The following is a 25,671-nucleotide window of genomic DNA, read 5'->3' on the forward strand; positions in this document are numbered from 1 at the left end:
AATATGCTTTACTATGGTTGTAAAGTCAGAATAGTTGAGAAACATGAGTTATGCATGCATCCAATAGGTTTCTAGCAACGGTTTTGCACTAATTTTCAGTTTAATGTTATGCATATGCTAGCCGAAATTTTTTAGTAAGGTTTGGGGCATGTAGCATGGTTGGACAACAATGGCCAATGTTGTGGGCTGTGAAGCCTTGTGGAAATTCCACTCTAGTATGCTTTTTCTTTGGCACAATGCAGTCGATTGCAAGGATTTTCGAGGGGAGGTTTGCCACGGGGACGTGAAATTTTAAGATATCGTGAAATTTTGAGATGCTTTAATCTTGCGGATAACATTTGATTAAGTTATTAATTAAATGTGCAAGGTTTTTTGGCACATGTGATGCACATGGTAGTTATTTCATGATAACCAACCCAAGGACCGCGAGGATGTAGTGGGTGTCAAAGGCAAAAGTTGTGATAAGTTATGCCAACTAGACTTTGGGGGTCAGTTGGTGTCAGTTTTGACCCTAGGACAGTTGTTTGGCCAATAACTGTCAATGGTGATACTAGAGACTAGCATTAATTAATTAATGCAAGTCTAAGCGTCAACAGAGGTTGGGGACCACTCTAGGTTGCAAATGGCCTAGCCAATTTAATTATGAATGGGTACATTTAATTTTGGGTAGGGTCAGAAGGGTTGAAATTAATTAATTTTAAAAGTTAATTAAATGATTGGATAATGCTGAAAAATGGGTTTAGAAGGTGTCCACTTGGCAAAAATGTCCATGCAAGACTAAAAAAAGGTTTTTGGAGATTGCCACTTGGCAAAAATGCCCATGCAAGACTGAAAAAACGTTTTTGGGGGCTGGAGAGAGGGATTTAGTTCCTTCAACTTACAAGACAAAGGAAGGAGATGCTGTTGCTTTGATTTGCAGCCATTGGAGGACCGTTTGAGGTAGCTAGGGGCAGGAGAAGATTGAATTGGAGCAGGCAACATCAGTTTTTATCTCCCAGGAGCTGGTGACAGCAGATTGGGGCCTCCTAAGCAGCTGGTAATAGCATTAAATGTTGTTTGGTACAGGTAGAAATCAAATTTCAGGCTTTTCTCCCATGAAAATTAGAAAATTTTCTCTTCTAGCATTCTTTCACCTTCTCTAGCTTGTGCTTAGTCATTCGGAGCATTTCTCAGCCATGTGGGTCAAATCTCAGCCAAATTTCATGGACAGCAAAGAGTCCTATATTTTTGTAGAAATTAGGGTTTGATAGCCACCTTGGGACTTGTGCCAACAGGAGAAGGCATCATACATTGAATTCAACACCTGAAATCGTGCAATTGTTAGGGAATTCAGATGCCAGCTCATTCATTGTTAATTGGGGCAGTATTTGGCTAGTTTGTGGTTCGAGTTCTGGAAGTCTTGGGTGAAAAGTCAAGGGGCAAATGGCCCGAATTGCTTGTTGATTGTTATTATAGCAAGGGGCTTTTAGAACAGCTAAGAAGATTGTGGAATCGCAGCTTGTACTCATTCCATTAGCAATCAAAGTTAAAGAAATATTGAAAAGGTCACCGGTTTTGGGGCCAACAAGGTGTCCAATGTCCAAGATTATTAAGGTAAGTTGTGCATTTCAATTTATGTTTATTTGCTGATTGCTGTAATTAAGTGCTTAATCAAGGAATTACCACTCTCTTAAAGGAAGGCTGGTTTTACCTTCCATGAGATTGCAGGCCCCTTTGAACAATGTGTTGTACTTGCAATTGTGAAATCAACGGTCACTCTTTGTGCTTACTTCAAATCTCGCTTAGCAGGCCACATATGGATCATGTGATCCACCATTGGCATATGTGCTTAGTCCATAGGATCATCATGCTCATATTATCAAGGCTGGTTTCAGATGCTTTCAAGGAATTTGCCATATGAAGCTTCTGAACTGTACCAATAGTCTTTATCTACCATGTTGGCATTACTTCTTGTTCTCTTGACAACTGTAGGTAATGTCTTTTGCAGAAAACTCATAGCATATCTTGCAAAAGCACATGTATCTAAACAAAAGAAAGAAAAACGAGAACCAACCATCCTGGAGAGGGGAAGCTAGGTATGATGACTCTAGTTACCTTTGCCAAAACCCATTGAAATGTACCGAAGTGGTAGCCATACTAGTGCAAAAATTTCAGGCTGCTAGCATATTGTATGAACAAAATGGTGTTTGTTATAATTTTTAAGTTGACAAAGGGGATCTTATGTGGGCTTTACTGCATTTTCCTCTGCTATTGTATCTTCTCCACTACATTGTTGTCAAGTCAGTTTGTCTGCTTTTGATTATTAGTTATCACTTGTGCAGTTTCTCAGTCGTATAATTTTACTAATGTTTTTGAATAGTCTTGTTTGTGTGTGAGTAATATTATTACATGTTATTGTTGTCCTTTCTTTTTGGGAGACTATAAAAGAGATATTTGATTCTTGTGTATTCAACTATTGGCAAGAGTATACTTATTGGTTTTTCTTCTTTTTGACAGTGAGAAGAGAGATAAAAATTCTTAGGTTATTCATGCATCCCCATATAATCCGGCTATATGAAGTTAAAGAAACTGAGACTGATATTTATTTTCTCATGGAATATGTAAATTCTGGAGAACTGTTTGACTATATAGTGGAAAAAGGTCGTCTGAATGAGGATGAAGCCCGCCGGTTTTTTCAGCAGGTACAAAGCAAACCTGTTTTCTCAATTATAGGTTAGGATATTTGATTCAGACACAAGGGTGAATCCTTTTATGACCCAGTTTCAGTAAAATTTTAAGTAAGAAGAAGAACAGTTATGTCCTGAATAGCTATTTGATGAGTCTGCTCAACCCCGTTTATGTTGTGAACACACTGTCAGAAGAAATCTGATATGTTTGTTTTTTTGAAGCAAATTGAATGAGGCACTGAGGTTGTACTCTCTCTGTTAAAGCAAAATGATTAGAAGAAGAATCTCTATTGAGCTATTGACTGGTAGTGACATGTTTACTCATTAATTCAAAGTGTTCATTTAAAGATGGGTGTTTACTGCTGCTTCAGAGTGGTTTACTGTGGCCTCCACTCTACTGTGGTATTTTTTTGAGTTGCTTTGTTGGAACTAGCTGTTTTATTTGGTTTGTCTCCCTTGGATAAGCCCAAAGCAAGCAAAATTCACTTGGATTGCAAAAGCTACGTCTCATGATGTGCTCCCTGTTAAATCATGATGTCAGACCAGGTTTGAGCAGTTCTGGGCATGATGCTTATTTGCTTAAACATTTGATTACATATTTTACACAGTGCAAGTATATCATGTGATACATGAGTAACTGAATAGAATGTATATCTGCAAAAGTAAGGAAAATTCAGTCCAGAAGCTGCACTTCGTTTTTACACTAGTCAATACACTCGGGAAGCCATGTTCTATATGGTCTGGCCAATTTCTCTCATCTGTTCCATTCTTTTGTTGCCTTAGTGGTACCTGAAGTCAGGTTCGGTGTTTGCAAAAAGTAAACAGTTTGCCTGATCTCACCAAAGTTGCTGATCTCAACTTGGAAATGTAGATCTAGGTCACGATAGAGGAAAACCATATGCCATAAATCGCATAGGTATAAGAACCTTGTCTATAATAAAACCATGACCATAACATAGCCATATACAAAACAAAATAGAACAGACTGTAAAAGAGAGAAATATCTCAAAAGCTCTATCCAGGATATTCTCCATGATCTTCTCAATTAGGTGCAAATAGAGTTCTGATGGCTGTAATGGCATGCTTGAGCAAGATGGCGGACTAAAAAGCTTAGGTTTAGCTCATAGAAGTTATTTAGTATGATACAAAGTTGCAGTTAGGAGGGCGTGAAATTTTGATGTTTTGCTTAGCATTGGATCTAAGTGTTAATCAAATGTACAATGTGAGAAAACACACGTGACATGCAAGTTAGGTATTTCACAATGATGGACCAAGGACCTTGAGATGTCAGTGGGTCTCAAAGGCAAAAGTTGCAGTAAGTTATATTAGTCAAGTACTAGGTGGTGCATGCTGACAAATTTTGGCCTAGAATATTTTATTAGCCATTACTGTTAGTGGTGACATTAGGAACTAGGCATTAATTAATTAATGAATTAATACCAGTTCAAGGGCTAATGAATGCTTAGGATTGCTTGGATGATCAAATTGGCTTAGCCAAATAATTAAATTAATTTTCAGAATTAATATTCTGAAAATTAATTTAATTGGACTGAAAATTGTTGAAAAATACAATTAGAAGGCTGCCACTTGGCAAAACCCTCCCATGCAAGAGGGGAAAGGGCTACTAGAGGTTGGTGGAACCTCATTCCAACATCGTGGATGTTAGAAAAGGAGGAGAGAGAGCTGCTATTGCAATTTTCCAGCCATTGATGATCAACCCACCCATTGGAGGTTGTCAAAGAGCTGCCCCGAGTTGATTAGGAGGCTATTGGAGGCAAGTGACAACCCTTATAGGTTGTTTGTAAGCAGGTGATAGCAATTTTGGGGTCCACAAGGGCATGCAATTGCATGTGGGGCTCGTGTAGCTGGTGCATCTTAGTAGGGCAACATTAAATTTTAGCCAATTTTGGTGAAGAAATTGTGAAAATTCTCTTTAGCTTTCTCTCTATTCTCTCAAGCAATTCATAGCTTTCGTCGAGAGATCTCAGTTAAATTCAGTCATAGGAGGGTTCAATTGAACAATTTTTGTTGCTAAATTCTAATTTATGATAAAAATTGGGATTTGACAATCGCCCAAGGAAGAGTGCTCAAAAATTGGGGCCTAATACTTGAAATTCAGCAGCTGAAATTTGGGGATTTTAGAGAATTTCAAGAGACCAGCTAGCCAACTAAGTTTGAGGCAGAATTTGTCTTCTAAGGAGCAAATCAAAGGCCAATCCCCTAGCAAACCAATCAGTAAATTGGTTTGAAGGTTTGTTGGTTGTCATGGACAGCAAGATGTACTGAACGTTGAAGGAGATTAGGCTGAATCTTAGTGTACTTCAACCTTTAGCTATGCAAGTTAAAGAAATGTTGCAAGGGTGTTGGTTTTGGGGCCAGTTGGGTGTCTAATGTCCAAGCTTGAGTGGTAACATTTACATTTTCAATTTATGTGAATTTTATGCCTGGTATAATGTAGTGTCAAATCAGGTCATCATCACCCTTGCCAAGAAGGAAGGTTGGGTTTAGTTGCTACAACTATTTCAATGGTGAAGTGTTGAAAAGAGAGAGACTTTGAAGTAAATAAAGTATAGCTGTCATTGTCTCTTTTTGCAATAAAGTTTCATTCATATTGTGTTGCTTGATACAACCCAAGTCTAGGTCATTCCTCTACCAAATGCTTTTAGTGCCCTTCAACAAGACCTTCACAATGTTGAGAAACCCATTCATTACCTACTTTTTTTAAATTAATTCATTTAAGCTTGATACTTACAATCCCAAAAAGGATTGGGCACCCACATTTTGGGGTTGCCATCCTAGACTCTGTGCCTCTAAATAGGGCATTGACTCCCCTCATCCCACACACTGTCATTCATTCATTCACATTCATTCTCCTATCATCCATCACTTTTTTTGACATGGTATCAGAGTAAAGGTGCTTAGAGAGCTAAAAGATCCTCTTCATTGGAGAAGGCAAATAAAGGTTGTGGATTCGACATCAGTCTTTTTCTTCCCTACTTCCGTTGCATCATTGAGAGATACCCTTATCTTCTTCTCTCTCCCATCCTCTCTTTACAGGTTTGCCATGCCAGTTCTATGGCCTCCCCATAAACATAAGGATTGACCATTGGATGCATCTCCTGCGGTACAAATGGTCATACCATCGAAGATTGTTGTCATTGAGCTTTGCTCCCTACTCCACTAGAGTATATGTATCTTTCCCTCGGTACTCCTTGTGCCACCTCACCCTTCTGAGTCATAGAGATCATTTTTCATCAACAGTTAGACTTTTATGCTCAAGGCAATAAGACGCACTTGATGCGTGCTAAGCCCTTGCGAGCAAAAGGAGGCTCCAAGATCCCATGTGGTGATAAGCCCTCTTGGAGAGCACCGCAATGCACTATGGAGGTTTCTCCTTCTCCCATCCATTTTTGGGTCCAATGGCTTTCATGTCTAGTGGTTTTGTAGTCCGCTCCATCGAGAGATAGTGGTTGTTGGGTACCGTTTCCTTGTCAGTCCACTCCTTGGAGAGACAGTGGTTGTTCGACTCTTTCCACTCTTGTGGTTTTGCAATCCACTTTGTCGAGAGATAGTGGCTATGGGGTACTGTCTCCTTGTAAGTCCGCTCCTTCAAGAGAGAATGGTTTTTCAATTCCTACTCCTTCAGCTCCGCAATCTGCTCCTCTAAGAGACAGAGGTGGTTGCCCACTTATGGCTTCATAGGAGCTACCTATTTCCTCACCGCCCTTGTATGGCTCCACAGACATCGACTCTGATGTGGGCATTGAGGAGTTTTTGTGTGATACCCTCCACACCCTCTTCTACTTAGGTTCAAGAGGCCACCTCTGGGAGCTATCTGGCTTCTATTCCATTGGAGCTGAAGATACCTTCTTCGGTATTGCCGTTGGCATTTCCTTCTTCTACTTTAGAGGGAGATCCCATTCGTTCACCTTTGGGGTGGGTCCTATTCATCATGTGGTTCTTCACACACTGTTTCCTCCTTGGGGTGGTTGATATCTCCATGTCATCTCACCCATTGATTCCCATTGATACCCAGGTCCTACAGGTTCTCCCTAGTTTAGGGCCTTGGATGTTTCAGCCATGGCTTGGTGGCTAGGCCTTCATATTCCTTCTAGCATGAAGTCACGGAGCTTGTGGCTTCTCTCTGGAGGTTGAGTTTTGGATACTATTAGTTCATCATGTCTATTGTTCTTTGCTACAAGCTATCTTACAGGTCGAACACTAGGATTATAGGGTGGACCTTTTCCTCTCTCTCTCTCTCTCTCTCACACACACACACACACACACACACACACCCCTCTTATGGCTCCTTTTTGGGTTTGAGAGGGGGTGTTGAGAAACCCATTTATTAACTACATTTCTTTTCGTTGATTCATTTGAGTTTCGCACTTACAGCCCCAAAAAGTGCTGGGAGCCCACATTTTGGGGTGCCATCCTAGACTGTTTGTGCCTATAAATAGGGCACTGACTCTACTCATTCCACACACTGTCATTCATTTGTCCACATTCACTTTCTCATCATCCATCACTTTTCTTGACAGACAGCATGCATGTTGCTGGGACCAAGTTGGTTGAAAAAGCAGTAATGGCGGTATCCAACTTTGTGTATGCTAATAAAGACACCCCTGTTTGCAAGTGTCTCATAGTCACCTCATTGATGAAAATAATTGTTTCACAAAGTCAGTAATACTATACATTGATAAGAGATAAAAACCTGAGGTCACAGCTGTTGAGGATGGCCTTAGCCTTTAGTGACTACTTCTGGGCATTGGGTAGATTGAGTAGAATAAGAGTAGGGATCACGAGTACCTATAGATGGGGGTGGGGAATAGATCATCATGGAAAGAGGAAGAGACATGAAGAGGATTCATAAAAAATGTCTGTCTATTGCATGTTCCTTGCCTTTCTTAGTGAAGGCAAATGCAAGGATCTTTAATATTTATGCCTAGAAAAATGCAGAAATCAACAGCAGAAACATGCACAATAGTGAAACTGAAAACCACTCTAGTAGAAGGAAGAGGAAATGTTACTTGATGTTAGAGATGGATTGGGAAGATACATCACTTGGACAGTGAGTAGGCAGGTGGAGGGCCTTGGCCCTTCAGGCAGTGGCAATGGGCAACATGGGCAGTTGTTGGCAGTTGGGCAGGTCTTGGTGGCCAATTGACTGTAGTCTGTCAGCAGGCTGTGCCACATGGCACAGCAGCAATCTGCTAGTTCAGCCTGGTCGACCTGCTCTCTCTCTCTCTCTCTCGCAGCCTATTTATTGGCCCTTAGTGTTCTTGTACTTTCTTGTTTTTATGTCAATGAGAGTAAGGTTGCTAGGTGCATACTCAGATCCACATTGTGTAGATACTTTGCTTTAAAATTTAGTCTTCAGCATGCATTCGTTTTGAGCTCTCTCTCTCTCTCTCTCTCTCTCTCTCTCTCTCTCTCTCTTTGTGCATCCATCTCTTTCACTCAGCGTATGCATCCGCTTCTGCGATGCTGCACTTTTAACATGGTTTCAGAGTAGTGAAGGGCTCAATCAAGAGGTGGTCAGATTTGAAGAGGAGAATTCAGCACGTCAACGGACCTGCATTTTCAGGGTGCTAGTGTGAGTGGGAGGGCTGGGCATCGACCTATGGCTGGAGCAAACAGAGCTACTTGTGAATGGAAGAAGATTTGTTGCATTTGCTGATTAGGAGGGCTGCTTGGACTGCAGGAGTTGGAAGTGTTGGGTTTGACTCGTGCCTACACTGAGAGAGAAGTGTCGGTGATCCATAGTAGGACATTGGGGCACTTTTTAGTCTCCTTATGAGAGGTTTTTCCCCTAGTTTCATTGTTTTCTATTTTATGTGTTTATGTTACATAGTTCGGTCACTTATCGTGTGTTACACCTTCGGGTGTGAACGCACATTAACAACCTAAGGTCTAAGGGTTGTACTTTGTACTTTCATTATACTCTTGGAAATTGCATCGGGAGTCGTGTTGTGTCTTTACTCTCACTCACTCTATTGTTAGCTGTGTACTCTCAACTAAGAGTTTCCATCTCCATTTTCACACGAAGGAAGTGTGTGGACCTGATTTTTGTGAAGGAGTCAACAAGAGAAGTGCTGAAAAGGTTGCATTTTCAGCCTTGGAGCAGGTTTTGTGTTTTTATTGCCTTTGACGGTAAAGTAACCCCAAAGATCAGGTGTAGAGAAAGTTTTAGCCGGCTATGTTTTGGGAGTCAAAGGGGGACTGCCCAAGAATTGTGACCAATTCAAGATGGGAGAAGGATATCAAGCGACCCAAACATAAATTTCTAGGCCATTATGGATTGTAAGGTCCATGTTTTACTTGTGTTTTCTTGCAATCAAAAGCTTAACAAAGACAACTTTGGTATTTGGAAGGTGATGATGGAGGGTACCTTGAAGTCCTATGGTCTCGTGGAGTTGGTGATCAAACAAACTGATTGTTTGACACTGAAAGACCCTGAAATTTTTTCCATATTTGAGAAAGATGATTTGAAGAAGTTGTAAGATTGCAGTACAACAATGGAGTAGAAAGAAGTGATCATGATTGATAGAGAGAGGGAGTGGTCATAGCATGACAATTTGCGTAATAGAATGTGAACTGCAAAGTACAGAGTACAACCTTTAGACTTTAGGGTTGTGAAAGTAACTTAAAAGTGCATTCATACATAGATGTGTGTATTGTGTGGTAAGTGACCAAAATGTGTAACGTAAATACACAGATGCAAATAAAAGTGATTGGGGAAAAAACCTCTCTTATGGAGAGTAAAAAGTGCTCTAGTGTCCTACGCGCGGATCACTTATACTCTTGTGCGAGCGTAGGCGTGAGTAAAACCCAACAAATCCCTCTTGGAGTGATAGGTGATCAGCATACAAAGGTCATCCACCAAAGGAGATTAAATTTAAAGCATTACGGAATGATTTGAATTTGTCGCGAGAAAAAGCTTTGGTGAAGATGTTTGCCACATTCTTGTTGGTAGAATAATAGACAAGGTTGATATCTCTTGCATGTAGCCTCTCTTTGACAAAGTGATATTGTATCTCAATGTGTTTCATACATGCATGAAACACTGGGTTCCGTGCCACTGCAATGGGACTTTGATTGTCAGTAAACAAAGGAGTAGGCTCCTTGATAGATACATCAAGATTGACCAATAAATGTCTTAGCCATACACATTCATCTGTAGTAGTGAAAGCTACCTTGTACTTAGCTTCACAAGACGATGTGGCAACAATGAATTGTCTCTTGCTAAGCCAAGAAATGCAAGAAGAGCCAAGAAAGAAACAATTGCCACTGGTAGAGTAACGAGAATCGAAATCACCAGCCCAATTTGAATCACTATAAGCATGTAATTGCAATTATGCCCCCTTGGCATAAAGCAATCCAAGAGTCTTGATATCGTGTAAATAACGGCAAACATGCTTCATAGCTTGCCAATGTGATATGCGTGGGCTGTGCATTTATTTGCTCAAGGTTGAAATTGCAAACTAAATATCTGGCCTCATGTTGCATAAATAAATGAGGTAGCCAATTGTTAGAGCATATGTGTGGGTATCGAACATATCACTGTCATTATGCAAAGATAGCTCAAGTTCAATCTCCATCGGTGTGCTTACTGCTTGCAATCTTGGAAGCTAAATCTCTCAAGGAGTTCACCAATATATCTGGACTATGACAATCCAATGCCTCTAGCATCATGAATAAATTGAATGCCCAAATAGTAATGCAAATGTCCCAAATCTTACATATCAAAAGTTTGTTGCAAATTTTTCTTAAATGTCGAAATTTGATAAGCATGTGTCTGTGTGAGTAGAAGATCATCCACATAAAGATAGATAACCAGCAAGGATCCCCTCTCTTTGTATACGTAAAGAGTAGACTTTGATGGGTTGTTTATGAACCCTTGGCTGAGGAAGGCATAAATTTTTGCGTACCAAGCTTGTGGAGCTTGTTTCAAACCATACAAGGCCTTTTTCAGCTTGCATACCAAGTATTCAGATTCTTTAACTGCAAAACCAATGGGTTGCTGTACATACACTTCTTCCTAAAGTTTCCCATTTAAAAATGCAATTTTAATGTCAAGCTGGTGCACAATCCAACCATAACAGGCAGCCAATGCAACCATACACTTGATAGTGATCATATGGGATATAGGAGCAAATGTCTCTTGATAATCAATGCCTTTCTTTTGTGCATAGCCTTTTGCCACAAGCCTGGCTTTGTACTTTTTAATGGATCCATTCGCTTTTCGTTTCAGCTTATAAACCCATTTAGTACCAATGGCTTTCTTTCCAATAGGCAATGTAACAAAATCCCCTGTTTGATTCTTCATGATAGAATCATATTCAGCTTGCATTGTTGACATCCAATGCACACTTTGTTGTGTATCCTTATAAGAATTAGGCTCATCATCCTCATGTGTGTTTATTGCCATAATAAACTCCATAGCATTAGCATAGTTATGCAAGTGTGTTTCTCTTTGAGTACGACCAATAAGAGGAGTATTCAAATGACTATCTTGCATAGTCTACAAGTACCGTCTAGGTATGTGCCTAGCTTCGTGATTATGTACATGCTTATGTTGAACTTGGTGTTCAACATCTTGTTGAATATTCTGAGCACCTATGGCTGAAATTTTGCATTATTTAATGGAGCAATTGGTTGAACATTTTGTTCATTTAATGGAGCTCCAGTTGTATCATCAAAAGAAATAGGTAGCAGCCCTTCAAACACATCCTTTGTAGCTAGATTTGTGTCATAACCAACAAGAGATAATTTTGATTTTTCATTAAAAATCACATCTCTATTGACAAAAACTTTCTTGGAAACAAGATTGTACAATTTATAACCTTTGCTTTCACTAATATACCCCACAAATATACATTTGAGAGCCTTATTGTCCAACTTTTTTCTCAACGCTTTGGGATATATGAGCATATGCAAGACACCCAAAGGTACGAAAGTGACTAACTGAAGGTTTACGGCTGTTCCAAGCCTCAAAAGGTGTAATATTTTCCAATGCTTTAGTAGGGCACTTACTCAAAATGTGACAAGCACACATAATCATTTCCATTCAAAAAACATGTGGCAATTTCTTAGCTTTCAGCATATATATGGCCCCCAGTCTGCTGTGGAGTATATGCAATAGTAAATTGATGTGCAATACCTTTTTACTTTAGAAAGGAATTCAACAATGAAGACATGTATTCCCTCCCTCGGTTTGAATGGAGAGTCTTAATCTTACAGCCTAATTGATTTTCCAAAAGTGCAGTAAAAGTAAAAAATGCATTATATACTTTTGACTTTTTAATTAATGAAAACCTCCAACAAAAACATATAAAGTCATTAATGAAGATAACAAAATAAAAACATCCACCCAATGACTTTATCTGCATGGGTCCACATATATTTGAATGCACAATCTGCAACTTGACCTTAGCTTTGAAAGCAACATCACAAGGGAAAGAAAACCGACTCTCCAAGAGAGGTAAGCCTTCTAGCATTTGAGTATCCTGCATGAATATTAGATTGCCATACTTCACATGCCCTATACGAGCATGCCATAACTTTGTTTGTGACATGGCAAGAGTAAGAGTAGATGCCAAATAAACCGACTGTTTAACAGAGTGAGCATCTAACTCATAAAGTCCATGACATAATGTGTTAGTGAGCACCAAAGTCAAGAATTCCTTATCCTTGACCATGCATTTGTCATCATCAAAAGTGACATGCATTCCATATTTTGCTAAAGAAGAAATGGACAACTTTTTCTTTATCCGTGGCACATATAAAGCATTGTGCAAATGGAGAATAGAGCCATCAATGGCTTTTAAAACAATCTCTCCAGTGCTTCTAATAGGATAAGATGCATTGTTGGCACATTGTATTGATTTGCTAACATGAGTCGCAACAACAGAAGTAAACAAATTTCTGTAGGATGTAATGTGCTTAGAAGCACCACTGTCAAAAAACTTAGTAATAGCATCCTCTATAGAGCTGAATGCTTTATTTGCCGAAGAAGAATCATAATTGCAAGTATAAAAACAATAGTCACAGTCAATGACAAAAGACACGAACTTTGTGGCAGTAGAAGTAGAAGGTGCATGTGAAAGTGACATCCCAGACTCCTCCCTTGTCTCCTTGGTAATGCGATTCTTGCATTCTGTGATATCATGACATGGCTTTTTACAATAATGGGACTTGCTTTTCTTAGCTTGTGTGCCCTTGCTTCTTTTTGTTCAGTGAAGTTCCAAAACTTCTAGAACTTTGTAGAGCATTCTTGGGCTGATTGCCCCTACCTTTTTGCTTTGCCACAAAATCTTGTTCAGAAGCTACTACATTTGCACCACTATTCTTCTTTGTTTGCTCTTCTTCCAATAATAAGCTAACCAATTGAAGAAAAGTAAGTGACTGTGGAGAAACCCGCATTATAAGATTTAATACAATGTGAAAGGCCAAATAAGATGGTGGCAAAGTGTTCAAAGTAGTAGAAATCATGTGAGCATTAAGATAATACTTATCTACATTGATCAATTGCTCATGCAAGTCCTGAATTTTATTAAGGTGATCTTACATAGCATCATCTTCTTCCATCTTCACATTTTGAAGCTCCTTCTTCAAAAAAGAAATGCATGCCTTATTCTTACAAGCAAACATGTGCTCAAGTGTAAGCCACGCTACTCGCGCAGTAGTAGCAGGACAAATATGTGGAATTATCGATCGTTGAATTGCCAATGAAATAAGTGACAATACTTGGGCGTCCCTAGTGTCCCACATGTCGAAATGAGCGGATCTAGGACGTGGCAATGAGCTATGGTGGATGGAAGAAGAAGAATGAACTCATGATGATAGAGTCAAAGACACTGTTTGTTACACAAGTGAATTAGGTTCCAAGATGGAAGCTTGGACTCATAAACACAATCTTGTGTATGACTGACAATGACAAGACACTTAACTGAAAGTACAAAGCATCATGACATTGTATTCATTCTATATGAAAAGTGGTAGTCAAGTACAATGCTTTATAGTTGTTGGATGGGTAGCAATCTTCCCTCTCTGTGCATATGGGATTACTGTAGCGTGCATGTCCTAAGCCCAGACTGTCTCATACAAAGAGGCTACATTAGGTGTGATTGCAAATATCTCAACACCACGCCCTTCGAGTAGCTGTTCTTTGGGGTGGTGGCTGTGCGGCAACTTCTTGCCTTTATCCACATCTTGCTGCTTGTTGAGAGGTTGCTGCTGCATCCTCTTGCCTTTGTCCACGACATCTTACTTGTGGAGGTGTTGCAGGAGCCATATCATGAGGATGTACTTCTCCCCCCCTGACATAATCCCAAAGACCTTTTGCAACAAGCGCATTTTTCATCATAAAGGAACACAGAGAATAGTTGTTGCCATCCAATGTATCCTCTTTCGAAACGTAAGTGATGACAACATTCTGTCCATGAGCTGCCATGATAAATGTCACTTGATCAAATGCAAAAAGAGCAATTACGAAAGCCGGTTGACCTGGAAATCTTCAAATTCCCAGAAATTACAGCAAATGCCAAGCTGTAATTGACCAAATTTAGTCAAAAGAATCACCAAATCGTGTCACACTTAACCAATACTGCCTCATTTTACTGAAATTTTCCAGATTTCAGCAAACAACACATTGTCCAAGGCAATAAGAGTGCTCAGCAACACTAAAAACACAAAAGCCCCAAAAATTTGACTGTCCAATGTGTGTAGGTTTAGTCAACTTCAGACAAAAAACACATTACATGTGCCAATGTCTGCCAAAAATACAAAAACCCCAAAAATTTTCACCCAAATATTTGCAAATTTCTTCAATTCGTGCATGGAAGCACTTGCTGAAGCAAAAATTGACCCGTTAATGCAAAAGCCCTTTGATTTGGCTTTGAAATTCTAATTAAAATAATAAAATATAGTTGTAGCAGCTGCACACATCTAAAAATATGCTGATGTGGCAACTCAAGAGCAAGCACAACTAGTTTTGAGCTGCGTGGTTGCTGATGTGGCAGGTTGGAACAGATATGGAGCAATTCTGGACTGCATAGGTGCTAATGTGGCAGTTCTGGACTGCGTCTATAAAATTAAGGTTTTCTGGACTGCGCCTGTGCTGATATGGCAGTTTTGGACTGTGCCTGTGAATTAGGGTTTCTGATTGTTCTGAACAGCCACAACAGGTTGCAGAGGTCGAGGAGATCAAAGAAGACATGCCAGAAACACAGGTTGCCATAGGCAGGAGCAGCACGCGGGCTGAGCTGAGAGTGAAGAGAGTAGAGAGAGTGCTGGTTGAACAGCTCTGATACCAAATGTAAGATCAAAGTACAGCAATGGAGCAGAAAGAAGTGAACGTGACTGATAGAGAGAGGGAGTGGTCATAGCACCACAATTTGCATAGGTGCTAATGTGGCAGTTCTGGACTGCATCTATAAAATTAGGGTCGCAAATTGTGGTCATATCACCACAATTTGCGTAGGTGCTAATGTGGCAGTTCTGGACTGCGTCTATAAAATTAGGGTTTTCTGAACTGCGCCTGTGCTGATGTGGCAGTTTTGGACTGTGCCTGTGAATTAGGGTTTCTGATTGTTCTGAACAGCCACAACAGGTTGCAGAGGTCGAGGAGATCAAAGAAGACACGCCAGAAACACAGGTTGCCATAGGCAGGAGCAGCACGCGGGCTGAGCTGAGAGCGAAGAGAGTAGAGAGAGCGCTGGTTGAACAGCTCTGATACCAAATGTAAGATCAAAGTACAGCAATGGAGCAGAAAGAAGTGAACATGACTGATAGAGAGAGGGAGTGGTCACAGCACCACAATTTGCATAATAGAATGTGAAGTGCAAAGTACAAAGTACAACCCTTAGACTTTAGGGTTGTGAAAGTGACTTAAAGTGCGTTCACACACAGATGTATGTATTGTGCGGTAAGTGACCAAAATGTGTAATGTAAATATATAGATGAAAATAAAAGTGATTGGGAGAAAAAACCTCTCTTTCGGAGAGTAAAAGGTGCTCCAGTGTCCTATGTATGGATCAATGACACTCCTGTGTGAGCATAGGCATGAGTAAAATCATCTTCTTGAACTTCTGAGTGGAATTTCTCATAATGCCTTCCTGCCTTGTCCATGCCAATATGCTACAATTTGCTGCACACTTGTCATGTGAGTGTGCCTTCGTGCATATTTTTCACAGGGCTATGTTGTAGTGAATTTCCCAGAAACTTTTTGCACCTAAGTTTTGAAAGGTGTATTAGGACAAACTTAAAGTGCCCAATTCATTTTATGCTAATCACAATAAGACAATTGGCTTTTTCTCCAGTATATGTTTGCTTATTCTGATACTTTAAACTTTTTCTCCATTAAACATTTGTTTATTCTGTATGATCTAATGAGTTTTTCTGAGAGACTTGCATCTGTGTGGTCAACAGCTAAATTTTCACTATATATTTTCCAGATAATTTCAGGAGTTGAATACTGCCATAGGAATATGGTGGTGCATCGTGACCTGAAGCCAGAAAATTTGTTATTGGACTCCAAGTATAATGTGAAGATTGCTGATTTTGGTCTGAGCAATGTTATGCGCGATGGTCATTTTCTAAAAACCAGCTGTGGAAGCCCCAACTATGCTGCTCCTGAGGTATTGTGGCCCCAATAATGAGGCAGAGTAGTATCTATGTTTAGACTTCATGTCTCTCTCCCTTTGCATACATGCTTAAATATCTGTCAAGCTGTTTGTGCTTATTGCATTCACAAAGAAATTGAAAAAAAGGTTTCGTGCTGTAGTCACTCTGAATTGAGCAGAGGGTTCTGAGTTCCATGACAAAATGTGTGAATTCCTTGTTATCACTTGCTAGGTAATCTCTGGCAAGTTGTATGCTGGTCCCGAGGTTGACGTTTGGAGCTGTGGAGTTATATTGTATGCTCTTCTTTGTGGAAGTTTACCATTTGATGATGAAAACATCTCAAATCTTTTCAAAAAAATCAAGGTAATTGCTTATTTATATTATCTGATTATTGTGATGAGGGTCATTCTGGCTACTAATGTTCTGGTTTATGATTTGGACCTTAAATTTCTGCTGCATTTTGTTGTAGGGTGCCATATATACACTTCCAAGTCACTTATCTGCAGGTGCACGAGATTTAATTCCCAGGATGCTTGTTGTGGATCCTTTGAAGAGGTATACAATACCTGAAATAAAGCAGCACCCTTGGTTCCAATTTAGGCTTCCCCGTTACCTTGCTGTTCCTCCTCTTGATACTGCACAACAAGTGAAGAGGGTAAAAGCTTTTACCTTTTCAAACTGAGTGAAAGAAACGGCAAAAATCCTTGCAACCGAGTGAAACAAATGACTAAGATTATTGAAATGTCTATAATAAATGGGATCAAAAGGGTGTGTTACATAGCAAGCTTTCTTGTAATTATAGTGGGTGGTTCATTGCAATAGGATTTCACATGTACATTTAAAAGTTTTGCCAAATGATGTTTAATGCTTCTACATATTCAAGATCATTGCAAGGTAAACCAAGATTTTGTGCTTTGTTAAAAGTGTGGAATGATGTAAATGTGTAAGTAAATAATCTGTCCAAAGAGACATCTAAACCTTTTTTTGGTGTATGCTTCACCCTCTACTATGTAGATAGACGTCTGTACATGCGCTTGAAAATCATGACACCTTATGAAAGGTGCCTCTTTGAAGACAAACTTGGTTATATGCTCAAAATAGTGATATTTGTTAAGAAATTGACATATCAGAAATATTTACTATACTTAGGTCTCTTTAGACTACAACAGGTTAAAATAGGCTAAGCCCTTATTTAGTCCTTTTTATATTTCTTCCATTGCATACTTGTTAAATCTTTGGATATTTGGATGTGGGCTAGCAACATTGGTCGCAATGGTCATTAAAGTGGCCTAGTGTGAATGCACTAGTGATCCTTTAGGGTTTGGGCAGTTGAGTCCTCTTTATAGGACTCAAGGCCTTGTTGTGTGAGATTGTTGTGTGATCATCACTCTTGGACTGTTGGCCCATAGGCCAATGCAGCTGTACAGTTGGATGGTGTGGTCAGTGGTATGGGATGCTAGCTCGTGGGATGTGGTCATGACCTAATACATTGCTAGCTCTTAGGCTCGTAGTTCGTTCTATGGTTGGGAGGTGAATTTGATGCCTTTACACTCTTTGCCATGGGTATGGCTTGTGTTATGTATCATGCGCAGGTTGGGGGATGTTTCAATACTCTTATTTCTTCTTGTCTTTTGCTACACATATACTCTCCTAGATCCATTTAGCTTTAGCTAAGTACCAAAAGCATTGCAATATGAAGCATTAGTATGCAGGTTTTGGTTTTTCTTCTAGGTTTTGTATGTCAAGTTTTGTATTTTAGGTATTCATGACTAGGCTGAAGGCAAGGATTTAGGTCATGACTAGGCTGAAGGCATGGACTTTCAATCCTTGCCTTGGTGGGCATGCCTTTGTATCTTTCATTAGCACAGAGATGGAGATTGTGTCTTCTCTCCCAAGATTGAGTTTCAGGCATCATTCCACTTGCTGCCACATTTGTATTTTCTAAATTTTCTTCGAGTTGAGGTGCTTTCTCCTACTACTTTGTTTTATCATTTTGTTAGGTTCTTCCTACCATGGTGGACTGCTACCTTGGCGATTGTGCCTTCATATTCTTGATGGACATAGGAGTCCTTTCTCAAGGTTGAGTTTCGGGTACACCTATGACATTTGGTCAACCCAGGAACCCTCTCCTGAGGATGAATATGGGCATGTCTTGACTACCTTGGTCCTCCAAGCTCTCCCAACTAAGAGGTGCTAGGTCTTTCTTACTCTTCTTCATTAGGCTATCATAGTATCCATCTTCATCAAGTTCTCAACACCATGAGTTGGCGTTGGCTCCTCTGCCTTGAACATTGACGTCCATGGTTAGAGTGGGGATTGCCTTTCCACATGGTACATTTAGGTTTCGATTTGTCTTATTTGTCTTTGAAATGGGCATCCCTTCTTTGTTGTATCATTCCATTACCTCATTCATCCTTCTAAAAGGGGCTTGGGCAAGTCAACTATTCCCCTTTGAGGACATTGTCCAAGTGACACCTTGCTACATGGGGGTGCTCCTTACACTGCATGCATTACTTCTTTGCATTTATGTATATACGTTGGGTGTTTGGTTTGATGAAAATATACGATTGTAGGCACCCCTCCAAAATAAAATCCCATGCATTCTATAGCATGATTCCCTTTTACCTTATTGAGTGGAGCATTCACGAGCACTCCATCACTCATGATAGGGATCGTGAGTAGCTACCACTCCATTTACTATTTTACTTCTTCATACTTCTATTGATATCCTTGCTACATGATTGTTCTTCATGGGGATTCTTATTATCATATTTCTTGCCTTGAAAAAAAATCATCAGATCCATTTATTGGGCTACTCAAAAGAGGACATCCATTGCATTTTTGAACTTGATAGACCCTCGGGCAATCCGTTGTGACATCCTTGGTCTAATGGCTCTCTTTCTTTGGGGTGGGATCTTTTTGGTGAAAAGGGATGGAGCTTGACTCTTATCTCCCTTGGGCACCTTCTTGGGCCTAAGGGGCGGTGTTGAGCCACTTAAAGGATTCATTAATACAAAATTATCATGCATTTAGTCCTAACATCAACTTGAGGCATCTTCTGTAGAGACTTGCAAGTGCAAATGTTCAATGGCAACCTGATTCTTAGCTAGTTATCCAATAGAACCAATAGCTAGGTTTCCAATGGGTAGATGCTTAGCTAGGTCTCTAGTAGGACATATTTCATGCATTCTTTTTAGATTCTATTTGTATTGATTTGTTGCATGTATTTGAAGTTTCTTCCTTAGCCATGCACCAAAAGCATCTCAATTTAGTGTTGGTATGTAGGTATTTTGGTATCTCTTAGTAATCACATGCTAGGCTTGTATTTTAGTTATGGACCAACATTTTGGGGATACATTGTTTTCGACTAGGTTGGAGATGAGGATCCTCCATGCTCCCTTGGTGGTTATGTATCCTATCTTGGTTCAGCCTTTTCTCAGTCTAGTGTGATGTTGGAGATTCTTGTTACTTGCTTTTTGATGGCAAAGTTTTGGGAACTCTATGATGCTACTATGAAGCACATCAATCTTCACTAGTTTCTAGTTGAGAAGCTCTTCCTCCCCTCCATCAAGAATTTGGCATCCTTGTCACCAAAGCTGATCCCGTTGTTCTCCTCCTTCAGCATTGACATTATGGTAAGAAGGATGCTTGCTCTTCCTCCAATATCAACTTGATGGTGAGAAGGGGGTAGCTTTCCTCTCTGTATATGTAGGTTGTGGTTTGTTTTTCATCTTTGCCATCAACTTCCCTCCCTTTTGTACTTACATTACCCACACATTTTTGTAAAAGGGCAAATGAGTAAACCAATGAGGGTACTCTTGTGAAAACCTAATGCATAGTATACTCCAATTTGCATCTCTTTGCATAGCATTGTGTTTTGTGATTTGGGTGCGTGGCTAGTCAAACTCATGTGGCCTTCCAAGTCAAAATTACTTGTAGCATTCTTCTTGTACAATGGGTTGTTTTGACATGATCTATTTACCCTTCTCTATGACCATGGGTCCCACTCATGGTAGTATTCCATCATTATTGAGCATTCACTACAAAATATTCAGAGATGTCTCATCCTTCAAGAGTGCTCTCCCTTAGAGCCTCTCACCATTGATTCATTTTCCCATTTGTGGTACCTTTAGCTATCCTCCATGGTGCAAAGGGATGAAGATCCTTTGAAGGGCTACTTTCGTTTAACCCAAGAAGAATACATCGGAATCTTGATAGAGACATGAGAGGCACATAGAAGAAGTGAGTCAACAAAAATCTTCCATACCTAATTCTTCTCGTCGTACTCCACCATTGTCTTCGGCACAACTACTTTTAGAAGTGGGTGCAGCGATGGAAGCGTTAAGAGTCTGATATAGTAGATTGCACAAACACAAGAGAAAAGAGAAACATTACATAGAAAGGAGAACACTATAAAAGAACTCGGAATATAGATGCTTGGGAAATGGAATCCATATGCCATGACAAGAGACAATACAAGATCGGATAGTGAGTCATTGGCTGTGGGCATGGAGTCCCTCTCTCTACCAAAACCTAGAAGTATAGTGTATGTACACTAACTAGGGGAGGGAGCAATTAGTGAAACCAGCCTTGGTTCTTAGAGAGGGTGGTAAACCTTGATCAAGCACTTAATTACAACAATTAACAAAAGAGCATAAATTGAAATGCACACTTTACCTTAACAATCTTGGACAATAGACACCCTGCTAGCCCTAAAAGTGGCGCCCCTTTTGGTATTTCTTTAACTTGAATTGCCAATGGATTGAGGCTGATTACACACCAAGTAATGGACGGCCAACCCTCGCCCAAAGTGTGGGTATGCACTTTTTGAAACTGGGCACAGACATGGGTGTCATTCCTTTACACACCGAATGGACACAGTTTGTGAAAAAATAAAAAAGAATAAACTTATAATTTTTTTGATTGGTTGCAAATGCAAAAAGTCACCCTTGTCTGCCACTTTACAAAGTGGGCAGGGGAGACTCCCTGTCCAAAAGTGGGCGGGGAGTTCACCTGTTCAGCAAGTAAACAACAGGTCATGTCTTCTCCAGTGTGTAAAGGACTGTGGATGCTCAACCCTTGAATAAGTGTTTTGATTGGTTAAAGCTTACAAAATGGGTGTCCCTTATTTGGTGTGTAACCAGTCTAAGTGCAAGCTAAGATTTCACAATTTCCTTTGCTAATCCAAAAGCCCCTTGTTGTACAAACAATCAGCAGGCAATTTGGGCCAATTGTCCCTTGATTCTCACCCAAGACTTATACAAATTCGACCCATGATTGGCCGAATGCTACCCCAATTCGCAATGGATGGGGTGGCATTTGGAATCCTTGACTATTCCTTGAATTTCAGGTGTTGATTTCAGTGTACGATGGCCTTGACTGATGGCACAAGTCCCAAGGTGGTTGCTAAATCCTAATGTTTCTGTAAATTAGGGTTTACATAATAAATTCTTTTTATGTCCACCAAATTCAACTAAGTTCTGCTATGAATGGTTGAGAAATGCTAAGATTTATTGAAAGAAGGTGAGAGAATGTTGGAAAGAGAGAAAAATCAATAGTTTTCTCATGGGAAAACCCCAAAAATGTCTATTGCTTGCTCTGATCAGCTAGAATGGCCGTCGTCTGCTGCTTGGGAGTGCAATCATTGTTGTCACTTGCATTAATTGCTGTCGCTAGCAGTCTTTGGTACCATAAATGCCGTTGCTTGCTACTCTTGACCTTCTTGCAGCTGTTGGTTGCCTCCAGCAGGTGTCTACAGCCTCAAACTCTAATTAGCTACACCTCTCTCTCTCTCTCTCTCTCTCTCTCTCTCTCTCTCTCTCTCTCTCAGCTAGCATACCCCAAAATGAGTCTCTCTCAGCCCCCAAACAACCTTCTCCCCCTTGCATAGGTATTTTTGGCAAGTGAGAGCCTTCTAATCTCATTTTCTAGCAATTTTCAGTCAATTAATTAATTTTCAGAATTATTTAATCTTGAAAATCAAAATTTCAGCCCTTCTGACCTTGCCCAAAATTAAATATGTCCATTCATAATAAAAGTAGCTAGACCATTTGCAACCTTGAGTAGTCCCTAACCTCAATTGACCCTTAGGTTGACATTAATTAATTAATTACTGCTAATCCCTAGTGTCACCATTGATAGTTAATGGTTAATTAACTATCCTAGGGTCAAAATTGACACCGGTTGACAACCAAAGCCCACCTAGCATAACTTGTCACAACTTTTGCCCTTGACATTGATTGATTCCTCGAGGTCCTTGGCCTATCACCATGAAATAGCTGCCATGTGTATCACATGTGCCTTACAACCTTGGACATGCCTTATAACCTTGCACATTTGATTATAAAATTAATCAAATGCTACTAACAAGGTTAAATCATTTTACAAATTTCACGTCCTTGTGACAATTAGCCTATAAGTAGGCTCTAGATTAGGAAAAGTTGGCCAGCAATAATGCCCCCCAAAGTATTAAGTTGGCCAATAAAAATGCTGGTTTGCCACAGAAAAAGCCAGCGCTTGTCATACATCTAGTAATAAATTAATAAACAGCCCACTTAAAGTGCATAGACTCACACATGATATGTGCATACTTCTAATAGTCATACCTTGTTTGGTTGTTGTGGATTGAGTGTGGATGTAGTTTTGGAGAGCTCCTACCATGAAGCTTGAAGTTGCAACATGTTAACGCGTTGGGACACTAGCTCTAGGGGATGAGCTTGGTAGTAGTGGAGACTCCATTTGCAGCTTGTTGTATTGTTGTATTTCTTTTCTTTCTTTGGTCATTGAATTATCTTAGTCCTAAAGCCAAGATCCTTATTAATGCTCAACATTCTCAGCATTGAAACACTTTTTGGTCACTTTTGTTACGAAGAAGGTGATTTTGGGACAATTTTGTCGTGAGAAACCTCCTTATTTGTGAGAGAGATAGTGAGGCAATTCAAGGGCCCAATGCTTGAGGCATGTGGAAGCAATTGCTCCATGAAATGAGCCACACATTGCTGTTGTTGGAGTTAAATAGTCTGAAGTTTACAAATTGGCTTGTGGTAGATCCAAAGTTGGTTTGAGTCTAGCTATAATAGTGCTAAGGTTATTGAGCATCGGTAGATCAATTTTGCTGTAAGAAATTACTGATATTTCAGCAAATTGTATCCTGATTCGGAGGATCTTTGTGTAACCTTTAAAAAAAGTAAAAGGGGCCCCTAGCTTGGGCCAACATGTGTTATAGTCTTGAGTAAGAGCATTTCAGCTTCCATTGCCATTAGAAGGGGGGTGGGTGTATTATGAAACTTTCATTAAATTGATAGTTTGCACCTTAGAATTCATTACATTGAAAGTTTTGCCTAGTAAGCAACTCACTTAAGTTATAAAGTAGGCTTTCAGCTTAGGTTTTAGTTGAACGAGTAGCTCAATTATGATCAATGACGGAGTTGGTAATTAGATCTTAATAAAAAACGAAATTAGATGAAGGAGCAAGTATGGAGTTGGGACATCAGCCCATCTTCTCCTCTCTGCATGGGAAATCCATTGAGTAGCTTTGTAACTCCATTTTCAGCAAGATATGCTGTTGTTTTTGATCTAAAGTCTATTAAAATAGGTTAGTACAACACAATGTGTTGATATCCTCTATTCTCCTCTAAGATCTCAAGCATTCTGCAGCTTTTGGACAACTTTGTCACGAAAGAAGTGGTTTTCTAATAGTTTTATCGCAAGAAATCCCTCCCATCATGAGAGAAATAGTGGGGGATTTCATTGGGACTATGTAAGATAGTTGTCAAAGCAAATGGTTCAATGAAATTGGGCTCAAATGTTGGTTGCCATTTTTATGGCTGAAGTGTTCTTTTGCATTTTTGAACACTTTAAAGCTGGTTGGAGACCAATATGAAAGGTGACAAGATCATTGAGCACTTGACGATCAGTTATGTTGTGTGAAAACATCGAAATATAGCCATTTGTGCTAATTTAGAGCATGCAAAGTGAGATTGTAACTCTTATTAGGGAATTGCAAGGCGACCTAATGGAATGCGTATGGTTGGGATCAAGGAAATTGTGTTTTTGTTTTGGGCATGTATTGAATGTTGGTTTGCTATAGTGGTAATGCAAGTCTAACGTCAATTAGTTTGACAATTGTGTGTGCAAAAGTTAGGGTAAAGTTCAAAGCATTGGGATTGATGAATGAGCAAGGTTGAGGCTTTATAAAGCTTTTGAGATCGGTTTGGAATTGAGATTTGCATGTATTACATATTGTTTGCAATGCACAACAATGTGGGACGAAGTTTGCACCTCCAATGTCACTTTTATAGGTTATCTGTTTATTTTTTGATTTATCTCATGTGTGCAAGTTAATCTATATTCACTACCCTTTAGATCGTTTTTCACGGTTCACCCACCATGAGCATTTCAAAGTTGTTGAAACTTTATTATTTTGTTGTAAGTATGTGCATAGTAAGGGTTTATTGCCCTTTGGATTTCCAAAGGCTGGTTTTAATTAGGCATATTGATTTGGCAAGAATTTGGAGTTCTCACCTAGAGAAGTACACATCACCATGTGCTCATCGAACTATCCTATGTCTTTACATCCACCATAATGCATATTTTGCTAGTTTTTCCTTTGTAATTAGCTGTTGTTTTTAGGTGTTAGTGGTAAGAAGTCTACAAATTAGCCTATGGTTGATCTAGAGTTGGTTTGCGTCTAGCTATGATTGTACCAAGGTCAAGGAGCATTGATAGATCAGTTTTATTGTGAGAAATTACTGAGTTTCAGCAAATTGTATCCCAAATTGGAAAATCCTTGTGTAATCTAAAGAAATACCAAAAGGATTGCAAGTGTCTGCACAATTAGGGTTACTATTATTTAATTGTGATATATTTGTGCACAATTAGGGTTTACTGTCCTTTGGATTCCTAAATCCTAGATTTAGTTAGGCTTTCCGGCTTGACAAGCATCCCCAAATTTCACTTGGAGAAATGCACACTGATATGTGCACGCTGAAATGTCCTACATCTTTATATCCACCAAAGTTGGTGCCAAGTATGCATTGTTTGTTGGGTGTGGCATACGAAAGAAGATTGGTATGCTATGGTGGATGCAATAACATGAGAGAGAGAGAGAGAGAGAGAGAGAGAGAGAGAGAGAGAGAGAGAGAGAGAGAGAGATGAATGATAATGATGATTGATGGAAGTACAACTAATAGGGCCTAAATGTATAGGTTGAAGTATCCTCCTCCATGTTTGACTCTTCTTTATATTTTAGTGCTAAGTGGTTCAAAGGGTGTTCACACCTAGGCACACACTTTTACACACACCAATGTGTGTTTACACACAAGGATGAATAATACCTAACAAACTTCTTTTTGGGTCATGGGTGATTGAACCCATGGCA

The 25,671-nt window shown here is 39.7% G+C and overlaps 1 protein-coding gene across 1 annotated transcript in view; it reads left to right on the forward strand.

Moving 5' to 3' along the window:
- The window catches only part of LOC148038576 (SNF1-related protein kinase catalytic subunit alpha KIN10-like), a 50,340-nt gene that overhangs the window by 19,260 nt on the left and 5,409 nt on the right, over nucleotides 1-25,671 (forward strand). Inside the window, exons 2-5 of the mRNA XM_087673593.1 lie at nucleotides 2,497-2,681; nucleotides 16,124-16,306; nucleotides 16,524-16,655; nucleotides 16,762-16,947. Of these exons, the coding sequence (XP_087529719.1) occupies nucleotides 2,497-2,681; nucleotides 16,124-16,306; nucleotides 16,524-16,655; nucleotides 16,762-16,947 (686 nt within the window). The remainder of the gene's footprint in view (nucleotides 1-2,496; nucleotides 2,682-16,123; nucleotides 16,307-16,523; nucleotides 16,656-16,761; nucleotides 16,948-25,671) is intronic.

Source organism: Lygodium microphyllum, chromosome 3 (assembly GCF_053477565.2).
Source record: "Lygodium microphyllum isolate KBCC chromosome 3, Lygodium_microphyllum_v1.1.10, whole genome shotgun sequence".
NCBI lineage: Eukaryota > Viridiplantae > Streptophyta > Polypodiopsida > Schizaeales > Lygodiaceae > Lygodium > Lygodium microphyllum.